The sequence below is a fragment of the Pyxicephalus adspersus genome, chromosome 5 (genome assembly GCF_032062135.1).
Source record: "Pyxicephalus adspersus chromosome 5, UCB_Pads_2.0, whole genome shotgun sequence".
Classification (NCBI taxonomy): domain Eukaryota; kingdom Metazoa; phylum Chordata; class Amphibia; order Anura; family Pyxicephalidae; genus Pyxicephalus; species Pyxicephalus adspersus.
The window spans coordinates 54,587,006-54,608,327 of record NC_092862.1 but is presented as its reverse complement, the minus strand read 5'-3'; the positions used below and the strand labels follow the sequence as shown (position 1 = coordinate 54,608,327).

Sequence of the window (21,322 nt, the reverse complement as noted above, 5' to 3'; positions counted from 1 at the left end):
GTCTTTTGCTGACTTTATTTGTTAATAATGGTTCTAAATGCTGCTGTTTACTTTACAGGGTTGATTACATGTGTTTATGACTGTGATGTTGATTTTTAATGCACATAAAATATTTTAGGACACTGGTGCGTCTTATGGTCCGAAAAATATGGTAAACTTTTTTTTAGAAAGGTTGTCTACCCTTCTATGGAAAGTAAAAATGTTGAGTTTAGGTACGCTTTAAGCCTTCAAATATGTTTTAGAGAAATGTAGGCTCCAATAGCATCCGGGAAATGCTGAAGATTTTAGTTTTAAACCAAAAGTGGATCTTTTTTCTATATCTGGGTCTGTAAGAGAAGATCTTGCTCACTGCAATACAATCCTGTGTTTTATGTATGTGGCTTCTGAATAGCATGATAATATTTGTTCCAGGATACCCTGAAGATACAAGGACAATTTTACAGCAACAATGCAATGCAAATACATTTTGTTCAGCTAATATATTCTGTAAACAGTCATTCTGAAGATACTTCTCCTTTGAAAAATAAAAACACTTTTTCTGAAATACAGCTTGTTCTTTAGTCATTGCTGTACCTTTTGCAGTGACACATTAAGGAGATGCTGAGAGGCATGGAATGGATTGTGTTCAGGTATATTGGCATTATGGGAGGGTAAAGCTCTGCACAAAGTAATTATCTCAATAATTATTCCTGTCTGCAGATACAATAAAGACTTGGCTCCTCCTGGTGGTGATTTATTTAGCTGCTGTATGTATTCTCATTATTCTAGACTGACACTGTCACTATGCAAGCTTTGATATCCGTAGCGAATACATAAAAAAGGTTGTTTGAACAAGACTATAGAAGTTTCTTGAAATAATATTTTTTTATTTTTTTACACAATTTTATTTCCTATATTAGTGTATGTGGGATTTAGAAAAGATAGATATATATATATATATATATATATATATAGTGCCATTTCCGGTGTATGTGTAGTGCTGTAATAAAAACTAGTAAAGTAAAGAAACTTTAAAACATTAAATATTAACAGTTCAGTTTGACAGTCCAAAAAAGTAAAACCTCTATAAATATAGGTTGGAAATACCTAAGGTATACCAAAAAATACCTCTGACATCCCGTTAACCTTTAGAATATCTGACAGTTTCAATACTTTTTAAGCTTGCATGCCCTGCTTTGCCAAAAACATGGATTTATTGTAAGCTGTTGATAGCTAAAATACAGTGGTTAGCAATTCTTGCTATTGCATGGTTTCAGATGAAAAGTACATCTTTCAAATACTCAGTACATTCAGAAAGACAACAACTGAAAGCTACAAAGATGCCTGGTCCTGCACAGCCATCTATACATGGTTAAGGGTGTGCATTGAAAAATATATCTACTGCTATTGTACAGAAGATAAGATGCCTTGACAAAGATAGATTTGGAGTTTGTGCTGGACTACAAACTCCATTCTTTTGTGTAGTAGCAGTGTAGTTTATTGTTTATAATCCCTACCTATCCTCTTATGTTCTCCATATTGCTCCATTCTGCCCCCAAAGCATAACCCATGATATTTAAATGCCAATCCTAGATTATATTTTAGTTTTGGGTTAGAGATGCCACTTGTATTCGAGATGTCACTTACATTGAAAAAAGACTAGCTTTAGCTTCACTTCCCATGTAATTTATTATGTGACCGGGGAGGTATAGAAAAGTTCCTTTTAAGGTTATCTACAGAATTACTTTGCTCCGATCAGTTGGAATCATCGTATGCTGCATCTTTTTTTATCAATTTTAATAAAGCAGATTATACAAACCTTTGGTTTAAATGCTATATAGACATCAGATTTCTGTCCCTGGAAACAATGTTTTGTGATCATTTAGAGTGGTATGAGAAAAAGGAGCACTCTACACACAGTGGGTGTTCAGTTCTATGAAGAAGAGAGGGGGAGGACAAGCAAGCAGCGCCCTGCTATGTTCTCCCTCATAGCAAAGTACATCCATCCAAGCTTGGTTGTTTACCAATGCACCAGGATGGATTGATGACAACGTTGGGGGACCTACCGTTCATCTCAGTTTATCTAGCCTGTGTACAGCCTTTAAATTAAAGGCAAGACATTTATTCTTGTTTAGATGAAAAGAATCTGTGTTCACATCAATCATCCAATATTTTTTTTATTTCACGTAATATTATTGAAAATTACCCATAAATGAATCATTTTGTATTTCAGAATCCTGAACATCTTGTAGTTGAAGAACAAAAACCTGTGAGTCAGGCAGCAGAACCAGCCCAGGAATGTGATGATAATGAAGTGTTTGGTATGTATCAGTCACAAACAAGAAGTAACTTGTAAGCTGTAAAAATACACTAATGTAAAGCTGTGGGAGATTTTTTTTTCTCTTCCCCGCTGTGGCACATTCTATCTGGTATTTTATTTTTGGGAAAAACTTTTGATTTGTAAGCTAAAGGATTTATTCATTCTTACACAATGATCCTATCAGACAAAATGATTATTTTTACTAAGTGCTTTGCTGTATTAATATTCTTGCCTGAAATGCATGAACACACTTAAGTGGATTAACCATATTTATATGTCATCAAAGTGCTCTCTTTTCACAGTGGAACAAATCTAACATATTGGTTTATTTAGAGAAAAAAAGCAGAATGCAGTAACCTTAGAACTAATGGGACTGCTGACATATTAAATATAATATTGTTGTTGTTTTTATTATTATTATTATTATTATTAATAATAATAATAATAATAATATTTGTATTTATATAGTGCCAACATATTATGCAGCACTGTACAATAAATAAGGGCTGCAAATGACAGACAGACACAGACAGTCACACACAAGGATGAAAGGACTCCGCCCAGAAGAGCTTACAATCTAAGAGGTAGGGAAGCAGCATACAATAGGAGGGGGAATATGGAATGATGGGTGAGTAGTGAGGGTTTTAAGAGACAGAAGACAGGTAGGCAAGTTTGAAAAGATGAGTTTATGGACTTTTTTAAATGAACAGATGGTAGGAGCAAGCCTAATAGGACGTGAAAGACCATCTGCAATTTTTTTGTTTGGTCTTTCAGCAGCTCTGCAATAAAACTAGTTTTTATATTTTTTTAAATTCCCTATATTCTTAGGTTGTACAGTATAAGTTGTCTCTGGAAAGGTTCTTGGAGTACATTACACAAATTTTCCAGAGCTAATAGCGCCATGACAAGTTTAGGGCTCAGTTAGTAGTTATTAATCTTCTTTATCTTTAAGAAGATTAATAACTACTAATTTAGGATAAAAACTTTCAGTCCAGAAAAGTATTCATATTACAATTCATATATACATATTACAATAGTGTTCTAGAACGGCAGTCGTCAACCTTTTTGGTCCCACGGCCCACAAAAATTACCGGCTCCTGACTGCACATGCGCAGGGAGGCGGTTGTCAATCAAAATCCCCCAAAATCGTCTCGCAGAGACCGGGCCTTTTACCAAGGTGATATGCAAGTTCATGTCTATCGGACAGCCTAATGGCTGAAGAAGTACAAGGGGGTGCTGAGAAGCTCCTGGCTTTGTCCCCTTCCAGATAAAATAGAAAAATGTGTGGGAGCATATGACAGCCTAATATCTTAGTATGTACTTGTGCAAATATCATGCTTTTGCGATTCTTAAAACGGGCCATCATGAAGTTTTTGTTCCTCAGTGCTCTAGTAGGGACACTTCTCCCCCAGTGTTTGTGACATCTCAGTGTGAATGTCCTTTGCTGACTTTCCCTGGAGAAACAAAAACTTCATGGCGGCCCGTTACTCCTATGACGTGAAACTTGCTTGTGCCTCTGCCATCACAGCTTCTCACTAAAAGAAAAAACAGTTTTAAGAATCACAAAGACCTGATATTTGCACAGTTACATACTAAGATATTAGGCTGCCCCATGCCCCCACACTTCTTTTTCTATTTCATCTGGAAGGGGGCAAAGCCAGGAACTTCTCAGCACCCCCTCGTACAAATTACATGATAATGTAAGACATGGAGTGTGATTTATTGAAGAAAGGGTGTGATTTATTAAAGTTCTCTGCGTGAGAAGACTGCGTGATCCAGCAAACATGGAATGTATTTGGTCCAGGATTTGAAGCAAATTGCCAACTAAGAGCAAATGATGTTTAAGAAATGCATTTAAGGTGCGCTGTATCACCCAGATTCATTCTGTTATTCCCTATTATGATGCATTTAAGTTTCTATTTAGTAGAAGCGGAGCATGCTTGAACAGCTATGTGTATTTGGTAGTTTACATTCTCCTTGATCCTCTGACACTTGCATATGATTTGTCAGGTATTGGAAAGGGTTCTGTCATGTACAATTATTTTCCTAGACGCTGAACCATTCCTTTGGCTATATGTTGTCATTAGGTCCTGTCACACCTTGTGCAAATACCATTCAATAGTTTTTCTTGAATGAGTAATCAGACTCTGCCTATCAGCACCTGTTTCTTTCCTTAGCATCAAGAAATCTTTCAGTATGTATCTATTAGCATGAACTTTGTCTTCTTGTAGGAGAGGCCGTGATTGTGCCTTGTAGTTTTTTCACTTTTTGTGCAGGGTGTGTACAATACAGACAGAAACAAACCATCTTGTAATATACAGGCAGATGTTTTCCAAATCCTTCATCCTCTGCAGTAATTATTAGATAGTGTGCTATTAAGCCAGCATCAGAAGAGACACAAGAATAAAAGCAACAAACTGCTTTCCACATGCATGTAGATGAGGTCTGTCTTGAACAAATCAGGCAGATTTATTATGCAATGTTCATATTTTTAGCGGCAGTGTAACAGCTGTGCAGATGGTGGATGAGCACCCACTCCTACAAGGTCTTTAAAGCCCTCCTCTTTTCTTATTTTGTAGTGTCTGTTGCTGAGAGAGAATGAAATCATTCATGCAGTGATAAAGTGATGTCATTTATTTCAGCTGTGTAGGCTATTCTTTACTTAATGTGCTCAGATTATGTTTTTGTCACTTAATTGTATTTCACTTAGCAATCCAATAAGCATTTAACATATTCCTAGTTATTCCATCAGAACATCTTGTCTTGTAAGTAAACAATATTAGTAATTAGGTAGGTTGTTTGTCTGGGGCTAGTATACATACTTTGGTGGAAAATATTGTTTGGGGAATTTGCTTGTGTTATTAGTACATTACACGCAGTGGCAGAATTGCCCTAGCACAGGAACCACTTTACCTCCTATACTGGCCCAGAACCTTACAGATCCTCTGCTACTAATAAAGCATTGAGAAATTGCCATGCTGCTGGTCTGCTTATGGAAGGAACAACTCCATCACAAAAGGTAAGTGTCCCTTAGGGGTTGCTCATCTAACTTAGCCCATTGGGTCAAAGGTTAGTTTTCAGCTCTGCTGCCTTCATTCACCATAGTCCAGTCATGTAAGCACAGTATTAGCACATTGCAAACTGATAAAGAGTTTTGGTAAATCCTTGCAAAATAAATCTGTTCTTGAGTTCCATGTCTTGCAATGACTTACAAAGGGACCTTGTTTCCACATTCTATGTTGTTTATTTGCTTGGAATTAAGAAAAAAATGCAGTAAGGCAGGTCAGACTAAAGGAAATCAATGACTGGAACTACAGTGAGATGATCCTGGTTCTGAGTCTTTAAAAGCTACTTAAAGCCAGATGAGTCAGTGTACAAGAATCTATCTCTTAATGTGATAAAAGTTACGATAGAACATAAATTCATGGAAGGAGTGTGTCTCAGAACTTTGTAATTTGCAATGGGCCTGTATGTATCTTAGTGTGTTCTCATTTGTTCTTTTATCATTACTTTAATTTCTGCTATTCAATATTTAAATGTTCCTCATAATGGTTTGTGGCTAACTTATTTAAACTTATTTTGATTTAAACTGATTAGGTAAATATGTTTTTCTAATTATTCCTGTTAAAATTTTATTTTACAAATGACTTTTTATAAATTATGTCAAACTTTCTAAAAAAGCCCACCACTATCTGTTTCTTGGCTTGCTGTATATGACTGCTTAATGTAGATAGATAACCCCATCGATAGGTATATGTATATACCGTATTTTTTGGACTATAAGACGCTGCGGCCTATAAGACGCACCCAATTTTAAAGGAGAAAAACCTAGAAAAAAAAGATTCTGAACAAAATACTAAAAAATCACTCTGTGTCAATGTATCGCCTTCTAATCACTCTGTGTCAATGTATCCCCTTCTAATATGCGTGTCGGCTTCTCCTCGCTCAGAGGAGGAGGAGACACGCGCTGCAGCCGGGAGGAGAGCGAGGAGAAGAAGCACGCAGCATCGCGGGATCGCGGTATCGGATGAGTATTATTTTTTTTAATTATATTTAACATGTATTCGGTGTATAAGACGCACCCACTTTTCCCCCCCAGTTTTGGGGAAGAAAAAGTGCGTCTTATAGTCCGAAAAATACGGTACATCTGTAAGTATATGTATATACTTTAGGTTGATCTGAACCAGCACTCTACACTTGGCAAATTGTGTATAGGTGTAGAAACGTGTCTATTGAAAGCCAGCAGACATGAATATTGTGTGCTATAAACACTGTAATGCTCTGTTTTTTGTTTTTTTTAGCACATTTTTTAGAGTAGTGTCTGGCTAACACTAAATCCTTATCTTGGCAATTTCATTGTCTTAGGTGACAAATGCCTAAGACATTTTTAGACGTTTTTATAGCATACAACAGGGGGAGCACAAGTCTCGTTTTCCTCTTCAGAGAGAGCACAATATAGATGTTTTCCAGGGAAGGGCGTTATTTCTACAATGCTGAAGTTTTTATTGTGCACACTTATCAATGCTGCTATTGTTTAACAAGTTATATAAATGTGTCTCTAACAAAGTTTCATTCAATTTGTGGTAAGGACGTTTAACTTTATTGCTCGTATACTTGCGAACTGTAAAGGAAAATTATAGAGAATGTTGTGTGCTCATTGCAGAGTGGTAAATACATTTAATGTTTATTGGATAAATAGCTGCACATAAATGTGATTCTTTGTTATTTAAAGCAGAACTAAAATCCTCATTTCATGTTTTAGCCAAGTTAAAGTGCAAGTTACAGGCTGTACATAGCCGGCATCAGAAAATTTAAAATCCTCTGTCCTGCATAAATCCTTGAGAGAGAGAAATGTTTTTTTTTTTTTTTTTGATGACGTATTTCACCCATGCATACCTGCTGTGCTAATATCTGTAGTACATCTTGCATGGGTGACGTCAGCCTCCAGACCAGGCATGGACATTTATTATCTTGCATGATTTGGCTTGGCTAGCTTTGAATAGACCATGCATAAGATAACCTATAGACATATGGGCAAAAGCAGGAAAGTGGAAGATAGGACACAGGATGGTTCCAGCTTCTGCAATGCAGGGGGCAAGTTATTGATAATAGGACATTAGGTGCCAGATTCAAATGCATTGTGTTTTTTTTCCCCCTTTCTCCAAAAAAATAAAGATAAAATAATGCATCATTTTAACTGGTCATCAGGAAAACAAATAAATACACATATAATGAAAGTCCTTTTACATTCTACTGTATGTGTAATTCTCTTTATCCCGTTCCTAGCTTTACACGGGTTGGACAGGAGACCTCTTAGCCAGCTCAATAACTCATACAGGTCTTGTCCCTCCCCCATCTAATGACTAGATAATGGAAGGAAAAGCAGCTGATGAGCCCCTCTGACTCTGTGGATCCTATAATATACAGACAAGTCAGAACTTCCCCATTGATCAATAGTGCTGGAAAAAGAAGGCCAATGGCTGTCTTTACCGCACAAGAGTGTAGCGTGCCAAGAGTGTTCCATGATAAAAACCTGGATATCCCTTTTAGATTGTCAAGATATTGCACTAATATTAACAATAAGCCTTTATTGATTCAAAAGCTTATTTCTTGAACAATTATTAATCAAGTTTTCTTAGAATAAGTCTTTAATTACCCACCTTGAACTGCCACCCCCGAGTTAACAATTGGGAAAGCTTGCTCAGTATTTGTCTCTTGATTGCCAGTAAAAATATGTGTATGCGCCTAGCTATAGAGAATGATTTACTCTGCCCTTGCCGTCTCCAGAAAGTAGCCGTAAGAAAGTAGGAGAAAACGCAGCAAGAATAACAGGAGGCTGCAATCATGCAAGAGGCATTAAAAAAAAAGTTGAAATGGCTTCCCCTTCCCAATTAAACTTTTTCTTTAGGGTCCATGTTCATTATTTTTGCCCATAATCCTCTAACTCATATGTCAAAAGGATAATTCAAGACAACATGGCCACTGCCATTTGTGCATATTATTGGCCTGTTTTATAAACTAGTGCTACAACTCAAAAAGCATGATTTTAACTTTATAACATTTTTCTTACAACATGAGCAACACAAAAAGAAGAACCAAAAGTATAGGAATATGTGGTTTGGAATTTAGAAGTTCTAAAACTACAGTCACCAGCTCAGTAAGTAAACTCAAGCCTCATGGGTCATCAAACCTTTGTTCTATAGCTAACTCGTGTTTTCATGTATTCTAATGTCACAAATGCAAAAATTAGATAATGAGAGGCCATGATTAGTTTAGTTAACCAAATACTTAATTTAAAATGATAAGCTACAGTTTCTTAGATTTTATTGGCAGATGATGTTCAAACATGCACAGGTATCTTATTATGTGCGCTGAAGAGAAAAGAGATTATTTCATAAAGCAATTTCATTACTTGCACAGGAAATAGAAAAGGGAAAGTAAGCTGGAGCATTATGTAAAAATCAATAGAGCTACATTAAGCATAAATATGAGTGCAATTGTAGCAGCCTCCACAGCTGTGCTTCAAAAGCACATGGGACCAAAGGGATCAGAAATCCTTTTCAGGTTCCTTATTATCCTTTGCAAATAGCCCGTATAGCTGCTGAAATAAAAAGAGGTAAACTCATTATAGAGATAGTGGTGCTGGGCAATAATCTATAATATAATACCCAGAGTTACCTTTACTTTACTCATCATAATCTGGTTTTCTGCAACCTATACTACCCCATTCTTATTTTCACTGTTCTCTGCCTTCTTTTTTAGCTGTTTATTCTCCCTTGTCTATCCCCTCACCCCCGGGGTCTAAGCTTTATACAGGTACTACTAGAGGCTGAATCCAGGTCAGATTTACACTTATTGCTGCAATGCCTAGTGACCCACCAAACATAACCCATAACATCTACTTTATTGGAGTTACATTTCTAAGAAGTTGTTATATAACAGAAGAAGAAAATAGATAGCAGACACCAAATGCAACTATACTTCAATGTCTGCAAGGCCTGTGAAACATTTAGGTCCCCAAAGGTTTATATTTTAGATAACTGCTGTGTTTATTGTCTGGTTATTATTTAATTTTGAGAAATAATATGGCAGTTTAGTCTTGTGATATTAAAATATAGAAGTATTGGAGATAATTTGCATCATGTGTGTGTTTGATAGGAATTGTAAAACGTGGTACACCCAAAAAAGACACCTTTTAGAACCTTAATTATTGTGTAGACAAAAACTGGAGTTTTGTGCAAGCAACCGGCAGCTCTTGTTTTTATCATCAGGAACTACCAAGGGAATAGTACGGAGCGATGGAATGATGTAACTGCTATGTGCACAGGGGCTCGCTGAAGAAACTGTCTTCATGTAAAATTTTTTTCTCTACGCATGCCAGCAAAAGGTACAGACATTTTTAAAGTCAGAATCACAGCAGCAGTTGGTGTGAATGTTTGTTCCCAGGAAAACGCGCTGTGTGCAAAGTGTTCACAGCTCAGTTGATGTGTCCCAATGTGCCGCAATGGTTACACTAAGTTTACTGGTGCTTAGTTTGTTATCCAGACAGCGGGATCATTTTTGTGCAGGGTGAAGCTGAAAGTAAGTAATGTCACAACTAGCATAATATTTGATAGGTTGTAATTACTTACTGGTAGTAAAAAGGTCACTATGGCAATTTTATTTAGTATTTTACTTCTTGACCCACAGTCCACTAGTATCCTAGCAGACCAACTCCTAAAGTTGGAGAGCAAACATCAAAATGCATTGTTTTTTTTTACTGTGGTCAGAACGGGTACTAGTTGACCTAGCCATTGTAAACACAGAATTTCCACCGCTATTCCAACAGCATCTTTCTCTTTGTTTGTTTCCTTTTACAATCCAAGGTTATTCCAGTAAGTAAATAGTTTCCACAATGTGTTTGACTTCGGTAGGCACATTGACTTTTGAGGTCCTTGGTGATAGAAAGACTGATGTGAATGGTTAAAATGAAGATGACATAAATAAGAATTTAGGTAAATCCTTAGAGTATCTTTGGGATTCAGCCCCCCAACTCACTCACATTTGCTTACTCAGCAACCCCTGTTTTTAAGTCATGCCAGCATTTATCGGTGCTTCTGGATATGGGGAAACATTTGACCTTCTACAACGTTGTTATTGTGTTTGGGCAGCAAGTCACCAGCCTCAAAACTGTTACCATCTTGAATGAGTGACACCATCAACCCTGTGTACACTCCTAAACCATGCAGTGGGGGTGTGTTGAGTTGGAAAGCATTAGTGGGTTAGGAGTGGAGCTTTAGAGTCAATTTGCCTAAAATGGTAAACTGCAATGGGTTTCTTTTACAGTTTCTTTTCTCTATAAAATAGTCTTTCTAAATTGCATATTTATCTTCAGCAGCCTTTACCTAGGAAGGCTAAATACAGTTAATATAATATTATGCATTAGAAAGCGGCCCTAAAAAGTAAAAGTGGAAAGTATCACATTCTTCGGTTACATTCTACTGAAAAGTATTGTGGTAGCACAGGATTGCTGTTCTTGCAGTCCTTCTAACAGAGGCTTAAACAATGAGGCCTTTATTTGAAAGTATTGTACAAACAGGATCTGTCCGAAGCTCTTTCTTGATTGCATGCCCACCTACATCTAATCATTATAATGTTGGGTCAGAGTCTCAGGCACAAAAGGTTATGTTCATTGCAGTTCAGGATTTTATTGTTTTAAGCACCACATGGTCTTCCATATGTACTAGAATATGTTGCTGATGGTTTCTGATCCACAGATTCCCTAGACGTAATCATTTGTACACATTTTGTTAATTTCCTGGTGGGGGGGGATAGGTTAATTACCTATTTAACCAGTGTGAGACATTTATCTGAGTAAATAGGTTCACGTCTTTATTGCAAACACGTTGTTATCTGGAAAGGATTGTTCTTACAGAACCCATACTTATTAGCATGCTTATTTAATTGAGAAAGACAGAATGAACCAGGTGACATGAAGATTTTGTAGCATGTTGGAAAGTCATACAGGTTATTTTCCATAGTTAGAAGTAGACCTCATTGCTGCCTGGGATTGCCCAAGACAGCCTGATTTACCCAAATCTCATAGCTGGCGTTAGATTAGGCGTGGCTTGAAGCAGAACTAAAGTTTCACTTTAAAAAAAGGTTTAATCTTCTGCAGTATTGCTATTATTCAGTATTTATATAGTGCCCAAATTTTTAACAGTCCATATCCATGTCACTAGCTGTCCTCAAAGGGGGCTCACAATCTAATGTTCCCACATCAGTCATATGTCATTAATGCAATCTAAGGTCAATTTAAGGGGGAAGCCAAATATTCTAACTACATGTTTTTGGAATGTGGGAGGAAACCAGAGGACCCGGAGGAAACCCACACAAAAACAGGGAGAATCTTAAAACTCCATGCAGATAATGTCCTGGCTGATATTAGAACCTAGGACCTAGCCCTGGAAAGTGCCAACCACTGAGCCACTGTGTTGCCCTCTTACCTGCCTGATCACCCTGGGGGAACTATCAAGAATGCTGAGCTGGGCCTGATGGCCGCCAGGATACCAGACAATCCCGGCATACCTTGTGCTTGCTGGGACTTAATGAACTTGCATGCACCAGCGTGGGAGTTACGTTATCACAGCCCTATCAAGATCTATCTGGGAAGAGAAGGAAGCCAATGGCAGCGTCCTGCAATAGAACGGAGAAAGATGAGTATAGCGGGGTTTAGTTCCACCTTAAAGAACACTCTAAGCCAGCAGTTGCCAATCCGTGAGAAAATTTTGGTGGTCCACAGCTCTGTCCCCTGTATGGACATAACCTGCCCACTCTCCCATTGCATGTTCAGACCTGCTTGCTGGGCAGGCAGTAGCACAGGGCTGGGGACACAACTTTTGTTGCGTCCAAAACCCTGCGCTACTGTCCCCCCAGCATGTTTAGCAAGTGGGTCTAAGCCTGCAATGGAAGAACGACACACTGCTCCACGCGCATGCACTGTCCGGATTCTGTGGATTTAGTGCTCCGTGAGGTCCGAAACATTGACGACCACTGCTTTAAGGGGTCTAATTATTTTCTGACATACAATGAAACTGGTGAAGAATCTTCCAGATCTATGCATTTTTAAAGGAAGTAATTGATTCTCCACCATGAAATTTTTCAATGAATGACAGATTTACTGCTTTTTTAACATTCCATTCTGAGGATATTTTTTTTTTTTTTTTTTTGTCCGTCTCTGGAAAAAACCTCAGGGAAGGGTTTTCCACAAAACCTGGCGAATTATTTTAATTTTATGCCAGAGTCCGACACATGGCCTGATTCACAGATGAGTGATGTGATTATATCTTCTAGCAATGATAAATAGGTGTCTGTGATCTCCGATGATTTCTGCAATTATCACGTTTGAACCACCTACATTACAACCTTAACAAAAGATTTATGGCTAAAACTGAGAAATTAAGCAACATTTATATGACATTTATTGTGGAAGTATGTATGTGAGTATTTTACATTGGAGGAATAAAATTATGTAGTAAAGATTACAGTAAACACCAGTTGGCATAGCCTTTCAGTAATAAAATTGTGGGAAATTAATGTACATGTTGAGTAACCCCATTGATTATCGGGTTTGTTAATCCCCACGATACAACATGAAAAAAAAATCACTTCCCTAGCAAAGGTGTGGTCTAAAAGCAGCGTTATGGATGACTGTATGGTTGTTTTATGGAACGGTTCAGATGATGGGAAAAACCCCAGCCCATTAGAGGTATGTTATACCAGAATAGACTAGGCTGTAATATTATGATAAGTTCTTACAGAGGACTGCATATGAGCAAACTGTTTTGTACCCAAGGATATGCAGCTGCCCGGGGAACCATCTTCTCTAATTTACTTTAGGGAACCATGTAGCATACATATATGTACCTTGAAGCTGAATTCCAATTATAAATACTCTTGGCGTTTTAAAACATGGAGAATCAGACCATTCCATTGAACAATGTTCCTGGCCTTGCCACCAGATGTCATCTGTCCAATGACTGCTGCATCTTGGGTGTCACATGCGCTCAATCACACAGTGCATTATTGTTAAAAGCGGGTCAAAAATATCAGCATCCTGACCTGTCATGTATTTCAATAGGTATAGATGCCAAATAGCTAAAAACTTCTAAAAAAAGGTTTTAGCTATTTTTTTCTGATCTTTGAGAATAAATTATGTCTTGTCACCATCACCTAAAGGATATACATGGATGGCTTGTTTTAAGTTCTTTTAGTGTTTTTTAAGGATGTGTAAATAATTTCCCATCTATAGACCATACATCTATGTGCTAAACTTTAACAGGTAAATACAAGATCGGTATACAACATAAGCTGCCTATATCTCCGAATCTAGTGTTCATTTAGGTTTTTCATCCTAAACTTGCCACATTTGCAGTTTTATTTTTATTTATGGTATAAATGGTATAGCGCGTTTTACCCGATTTGGGTTTGTTTTCTTTTTTTTCCAACATTGTATTTCTTGGTAGAGGTAATTCTATAATTGCACATGAAATCCCTTTTTCCCCAATACAATTATTTTACACTTCACTTGTTGAATGTTGTTTTTTTTTTTTTTTTTCTTACCCATGAAGTGAGTATAAAACATTAGTGTAATTTGGGCAGAGAATGTGAATAATCACACTGCACTTATCACAGAGATTGATGTGTTTTTTTGTTCATTACCCAGAACTTGCCATTTTTGCATTTCCTGGAAAATTACGATTCTGTTCTATATTCTTTTTTATTTTATATTTTTTTTTATAGAAATTTGCCATTTTCTCAGAAAGTCGGGAACACAAAGGATTATAAATGTAAATTATTGTGTCATGGAAGGATTAATAGTAATTTTTCTATATGTGTCTTTTTCTGACATTCGATACAATTATTCAGTATAACACGATAAGCTAATACCTTTGTAGAACATTGAGTATGCACAGTCAGTTATAACAAATACTCATAGAGATTTACAATACAAGTGTTTTTCAATTCATATGTATTTTTCTTTACTGTACTGAAAATTCTTTTTGTAACCTTTATTGCATTGGGAGTTTGTGGCAAGGGGCAGAGTGAACCCATTTTAAGGATATTTATTGTATTTTTTGTTTGCTTGTTTGTTTTTTGATGACTGATAGTTTTAATACCTTAGCACTGATTGTCCCTTTGGAACTTTTAGAAAACAAAATGGTTTATGTTGGAATTGTCCCTTTAAGAATAAATTTAGATGTCTTTCAAGCATTAGCCTGAAGTACAAAAAATAAATATTGTCATTTCCTGAAATGCATTTTCTCTGTCGTTCCCTGTGGACTTGGAAGAAAGCAGAATAATTCTTTCCTTTCCTATGTCAACTACTAGTCCCATCATCCCTCATGTATTGAAGATAAAAAAAGGTGTATGATTTCCATGTCTCCCTCCATTGATACATTGGAGTTGTACTGTTCTGTACTGGTTTAGCAAGGGGTTTTTTATTTCTTATTAGTCCACCCCATTGTAATCTATCTAGTTATACTTTATCTAAAACTTGGTTCAATTAATGTGTACTATTAGAGCCAAAAGGGTTGTATCTACAAAGTAAGAGAGTAGTCATGTGAAAAAGTAACTGCATCATTGAAGTTTTTATTGATATATCTTAAACTTTGCTGTGTCCTGTGTGAGTTTGCAAATAACAGTTGTCCACCTAACAAAATCTGCAGGATCTGTTGTAAAAGACACAAGGCCACTGATAAAGAGATTTAACCCCCACATACTGAAGGATTTCTATACTGTAAGATCTTTCCACATGTGAAGTCTTCAATCCTTCTTCTATCCTTTTATGAACTGCTACATTAGGGTCAGAGAATAGAAGGGATTTTGGTGTTTGACTATTTGGTTGAATTTAATGGATATGGGTCTCTTTAAATTATTTTTACTTATAAAGCTGGTTGTTCTTCCCAGTAGTATAATCACAAAGGTTTAATTGTAAAAATATCATATGTTTTATTGTTAAAATCACCTAAAAGAAACCCTTAATACCAGATTATTAAGTGTGGAACTCCTCCATCATGGTAGTTTTTCAAAATACTAAACGTAGTGAAAAGAGTTGATTTTATTTCAACATAAGCTAACAAACACTATCTCCTACATTTCCAATTTCCTGCTACTATACTATGGTACAACAGGGCTGTAATCTTGTACTAAATATGATAACACTTGGGAAATCATATTAGATCTTGATCTTGAATTTTATCTGATCTTTAAAGCCTAGCCACTGACTAGCCAGTGCCATTTTATAACGTAGACTGGGATTTTGCAGTAGTAGTGTGATCATTCCTTTCTGTGTCTGCTGCTGTAGCAAACACTGGCTGGTACAAGGAATGGTGCTGCTCAGAAGAATAGCATTTTTTCTAAAGCAGATATTGTGTGAAGAGCCATCGATCACTGCTGCTTTTATATACAGTTTGTCACCATTGTTCTTCGTGTAGGATTGGAGCACATTCACAGCTAAACATTGCAAGTATTCATGAAAAAGACAACAGCTTAAAATACACCATTGTTCAATAAGAATGTACTTACATACTATGCTGATATCACATTGCTCTTTGAGTTTCTCTTCTCCTCTGCATTTGTACAATTCATGGCCCAAAGCTTTCCAAAGTTCACTTATATATACCATAAGCAATCAAAGTATTATCAGCAGAGATTAACACACTATGGGCAAAAATAAAAACCCTTTAGCTGCTTTTGACTTCCCAAAGCAGATCCTGCAAACCCCTTGTTTCTGTTCTACATTTACCTATAAGTTCAACAGACAGCCACTGTGGTTTGATGTCTCCTAATCTACCCTAGGTCCCCAGACATAGGCCAGAAAACGAATAAATATGGCCCACATAAATCAGTAGCGCATATTTGGTATCAAATTTAAATTAATTAGTCAAATATTTATACTTTCTGCAGTACTGAATTGTCATTCTTTAACAGCAACATTATCCTTATTACAATAGGAAATTGTTCCTTTTACCATGAGTATATAAATAGACCAGAAGAAAGTTTACCTCCCTAAGATAAGAGGCCATATGTGACTATTCTGGGAGATGTTATTGCTGATGTGTATCTTTTGTGACTACGTGGCGGAATCCTTACAAACTAAGTGAAACCTGATTTTTGGAGCGTCAGTTGTTTTACATTTCATTGCTTGTTTGAGAGGGTTTAGATATATACTATATTTAAGGAAGGTAGGTAGAGGTATGCATGTACACAAGATCCATGTTTTAATATTTGTAATACCATATTTACCTATATAAATATATTTAATCACATTAATTAAATATACATGTTTTTCCGCTTGGCATTACTACACAATGGTTGTTTTTTACTGCTTATTCTCCTTATAGAAATACATGTGTCAGCAACTGAGAACAATGCAATCCTTGTACAGTTGATATCTGTTCTTAACACGTTGGCTGCCAAAAGAAGGCGCTGACAGAAGTCAGCATGAACAACATGGTTATTGGGTCCCATTACAACCAAATTCAAATGCAGAATAAGGGGATCAGATAACTAATCTCTACTTTCATACCATATGTAACGTCATGATCAAATACAAATATTGATTTCCATACTTTACTTCCTTTCACTTGAATGGACTACAGATTGTCATTTTTTATGATAAGCAACTATAAGCTTACCTTGTGGACAATAAAAGTGAAAGTGTTGATCCTGCTAAAAGATCCACCACTTTCATAAATGACATAAACAGAAAAATGGCCTTGTATAAACAAAGCAATTTTTACTGGCAAACAGGATGTTTACCCTTTTGATAAGAGCCTCCTGGCCCCTATGTTTCAACAGCAAAAACTCTATAATAATACTTAACTTGATATTTCTGAGTAAGGGCATAGGTGATTTACCTCCCCCCAAGTGACCCCTCTACTTTGCTTTTTCTTTTAACACAAACCACTCGTGTTTTCATTGCTGTTGTTCCCATTTGGAAGAATATTGTGGTGTGACAGTTTTCAATGTGCAGTTACATCAGATAGAGAAAAAAAGTCTCTCTAGTGTTCTCTATAAATCTTGCCTCCGGTGCCTGCATACACTGCTGTAGCTACAATGTTTGCAAGTAAATTGTTCACTGGTTGTTATTCTTTACCTAAGATCCTCTGTTAGTTCTGTACTACTGCACCACAATTGTGATGGAACTTCCCTTATGGTACTGTGCCTTTATTAGGGGGATGCATTATGCTTGGCTTTATAATGGCCGTGGTAAAAGATCCAATGTTTTTTTTAATTCACAACCAGTTTTGGGAAGACTGAAGCTTTAACTTTAAAGAACATAGGAGCTTTAACTAAAAGTATGAAATAATATAAAAGGTTTTTTCAAAGCTTGCAGCTACTTTTAACTCCACATACCTTGTAAATTCCCACTATTCTATCACCCCCCATTGTGCTAACTCACAGAATAAAAGGCACGTGCAGTTGGCTGGAAGGGAAGGATACTTTTTTTACTATTAATAAACACTAAAATTTGTACTTATCATGGCTAATTCTGGATCATTCCAAAGGTGTTAGTACTTATTGGTAGTAAAGAAGAAGAACTTGACCTTTCCAGCCTACTGCTGGAAAATCTCTACGTAGTAGACTCCAGATATTTCCTCTTACATTGAAACATTTTAGTAATTTCAGTTTACCATTTGGTGACCACCTGCTCCAACGCTACGGCGGCTGTGATGACCCATGTTGCTGCTTTCATCTTTGCCTGGTCTTACTCTAGGTTCAGAGACTTAAGCTTGGCATGGTCAGTATAACCTAACTCCCATGCATACACATGGGTCACAATGGGTACTTCTTCATCCCAGCATGGAATTTGCCAAACTTGTACACCAAGCTGCATAAAAAAAAGACTGTCAACAACTTTTGTTAAGTCTGAAATTGTTGTAATAGGTTACACAACGCCTGCTTTTAATAAAACTTTATATTTTATCTGCTTTCTTTCTATGGAAAACCAGATCATCATATTCCACAGTGCTGGGCTTCATTGGTTTGTATTGTACATAACATTCAATGGACTGTTAAACAATTTCATGGCATCTAGCATAAACAAACCTACATCTATTTTATTTCAGCCAGATACAGGGCAGTAAAGCACCTATTTTAAATGAAGGAATGTTAGTGTTCTTTACAACAATTAAAACATACTGGGTTAAAAGTCCAAAGTTCAGAAGAAAAGAACATTACAGTGTTATGTGCACCTCTGTATGATATGTGACTATGTATCAATGCATGCTTACGCTCCAATAAATCACTCTCACTCTGGTATGTTATCAGGAATTCCTTATAATGTTATCCTCAAGGCTTCCGAATATAAGAAGTACGGAATAATACATACGATATTTACCTATTGACCTGGCATTCCTAAGGTTTCTGAGAAATGTTATAATGCTTTTAAACCATTGTCTGCTCATGTGCAGCACTATTACAACATTGATATAGTCATTTTTGTGCTGCCCATGGATATGCTAAACAGACATGCTATCCATCCATATATCATATTAAGCCAGATGTTACACTGTACATTGTTACATATATGCAGGTACCTACTGCAGCCCATGTAGAAAGTGGCTCGATCTGTACAGGGTTTAGCTATTCAGTGATCTGAACAGTTTCTCTGTGTTCAGCACCTGTTAAACAGATTGAGCCTGAAAGAATTTATGTGCAATAACCACATATTGGGGCAGATGGCCATTTTATCCGGCCAAATTTTAGAGTCTGATATTCAAACATTTAATAATTGGGTGGATCAGATATTTGATTACTTACAAATTGATGTCACACCAGATTTTAAACTCTGTAATTAGAAAATTAAAAAAGGCTGAAATGCTAAAATATACATAAATGCTATTGATTTCTATGTCATTTCAGTGTGCATTGCTTTCAAAACGGTTCTGATTCTGATAGATGCTCTTCACCATCAATATCCTATTAGATGTTTTTATTTTCTTTATAATCCTCTGATATCCCCAGACTCACACACATGCTCCTATTATTTTTTTTTTTTTTGTTTTATTAAGGATCCTCTGTCAATTTCCGTAAAAAAACTTGCAATAATGGAGAAAAAGTTTCTGAAATGTTGCTGTGTGTATCTGGGAAATCTTCTTTTTTTTTTTTTTTGTCTTGGTAATAATGTTGCATGGAATAAAGGTCACATATCAAGTGCAATCTGATTCAATAAATAAAAATGTAAAAAGCCACTTCTGAGAAATGAATTCATGATCTTTGCTGTCTTAAAGAGCCAAGCATGCAGACAAAGCTGGTGTTTCTGGGTGTCTGGTTCCCTGCTGCGCTCTGTGGTTCCCTCAATAAATCTTACTTTGCTAATGTGTTATTTAGTGATGTAGAGCCTGTGTGCAACATTTTTGGGTCTTGTCACTAACCTCAATCATAGAAAGCAAGATACAGTTTCAAATAGGGTAGAATCATCCATTGAAAATGGCAAATCTGTCTATATAAGTTAGGAATAATAAAATTAATATGTTTAAATTGCAATAGCTAGTAACACACTTTTTAAATTTATTTAAATATCACAAAATTATTAGATTTCGCTTGTTTTAAAAAAAATGTCTTGCTTTTAATTCAGAATTTCTTCTTGAAGCATCCAGTGGAGATAGGCTGGAGGATTAAAAAGAAAACCGTTGCCTTGGTTTATTTGAACGCTTAACAGGATATATAATTAACTGGCTTACTTTAAAAGAATCAGATGACCTGATTTCAGTGATCCTCTATGAGCCTGGTACGTTTTTATTATTGTGAAAATGCACATTTAATCCTACTAGGTCTACTGCTGCATCTAGTACTGTTTTGTATCTCTGTAAAATGCTAAACATCAAATAGCTTATTTTATACAAATTTACTTGTACACATCTGTATCCGTGTGTCACAAAGTATTGGATAGGTTTAATTTATAGAATACATCCCAGAACAATGTACAGGTTTCCTTTCTGGACCTAATTCCTAAAAGTAATATGCACAATTCTAGGTATATAACCTGGAAGCAGGTATTACAGAGATTTCACACTTCAGTAGCGCAAGCTGAAATTTACACACGTGAATAAGTTAAAGCAATGATTTACCCCTCCCATTAGACACCCCTATGCAAAGAAGTAAAGACAAAGTGGCTGAACAATAAAATTTAAAAGATAATAAAGCGTACCTAAACTCAACATTTTTAATTCACATAGAAAGGTAGAAAAACTTCTAAAAAAAAATACGATTTTTACTTTATAAGTGCAGCACCCTACATCATGCATCCCGGGAGGCTCTGGCTGTTCCTTCTGCACATGCCTGATCATGTGTATGCGCAAAAGGGGCATTTTTTCCACCAAGGTGAAAGAGATGCATGCGCAGTGAGATCGGTTCTCTTTTTTTTTCCCCCCTTAACAGCAGCTCAGTCACCATAACAAAAAGACACAAAGACAGTAGATGGCAGCGGCCGGCGTGGACGAGGATGATTTCCCGGACGACGCGGGACCAGAAAGTGAGAAGAACCAGCACCATCAAGGGATCTGCAGGATTAAAGGTAAGTGTGATTTTTTTTTTTCGTTTTTAGTTTACTTTCCCTTCAACCAGTGAAAAAATGAACAATGTAGTGCCATTAAAGTTTCAATTTAAAAGGTGTTTTTAAATCTGATACATTATAGGGCTTTGTGTGTTCATGATAGGAGAGTTAACAAAAACAAAGCTGAGCCTTTTCTCATTTGTGTGCTTTAAAATCATTGTCTCCCTTCAATGAGTCTGACCTGATTATTGTTATTGTCTGATGTGTATCAGAAAGCAGTGGCAGTCTAAAGAAAATGGACATTTACGCCTTTTTCTTGCCAGTTCTGCCTTTCAACTTACTGAACTGAACACATTTTTTCTTTCTTTTTTTGTCAGTTGATAGAGATCCACAAGTAATTGTGTTACATCCCTCATACATTTTCAGTGAACACAGGAAAGATGTTGCACAGATAGGAGTTAAATAGATTTTTGTTAAAGTTA

General features: G+C 36.4%; 1 protein-coding gene across 7 annotated transcripts in view; it reads left to right on the top strand.

The window, feature by feature from the left end:
- The window catches only part of MBP (myelin basic protein), a 107,601-nt gene that overhangs the window by 45,769 nt on the left and 40,510 nt on the right, over positions 1 to 21,322 (top strand). For 5 of the 7 annotated variants that reach the window (XM_072411542.1, XM_072411537.1, XM_072411538.1 and 2 more), the window contains exon 3: positions 2,213 to 2,300. In XM_072411542.1, the coding sequence (XP_072267643.1) occupies positions 2,213 to 2,300 (88 nt within the window). Of the gene's footprint in view, positions 1 to 2,212; positions 2,301 to 9,570; positions 9,687 to 21,322 lie in introns of those variants that run through there. The other 2 variants (XM_072411543.1, XM_072411544.1) reach the window with 2 other exon arrangements.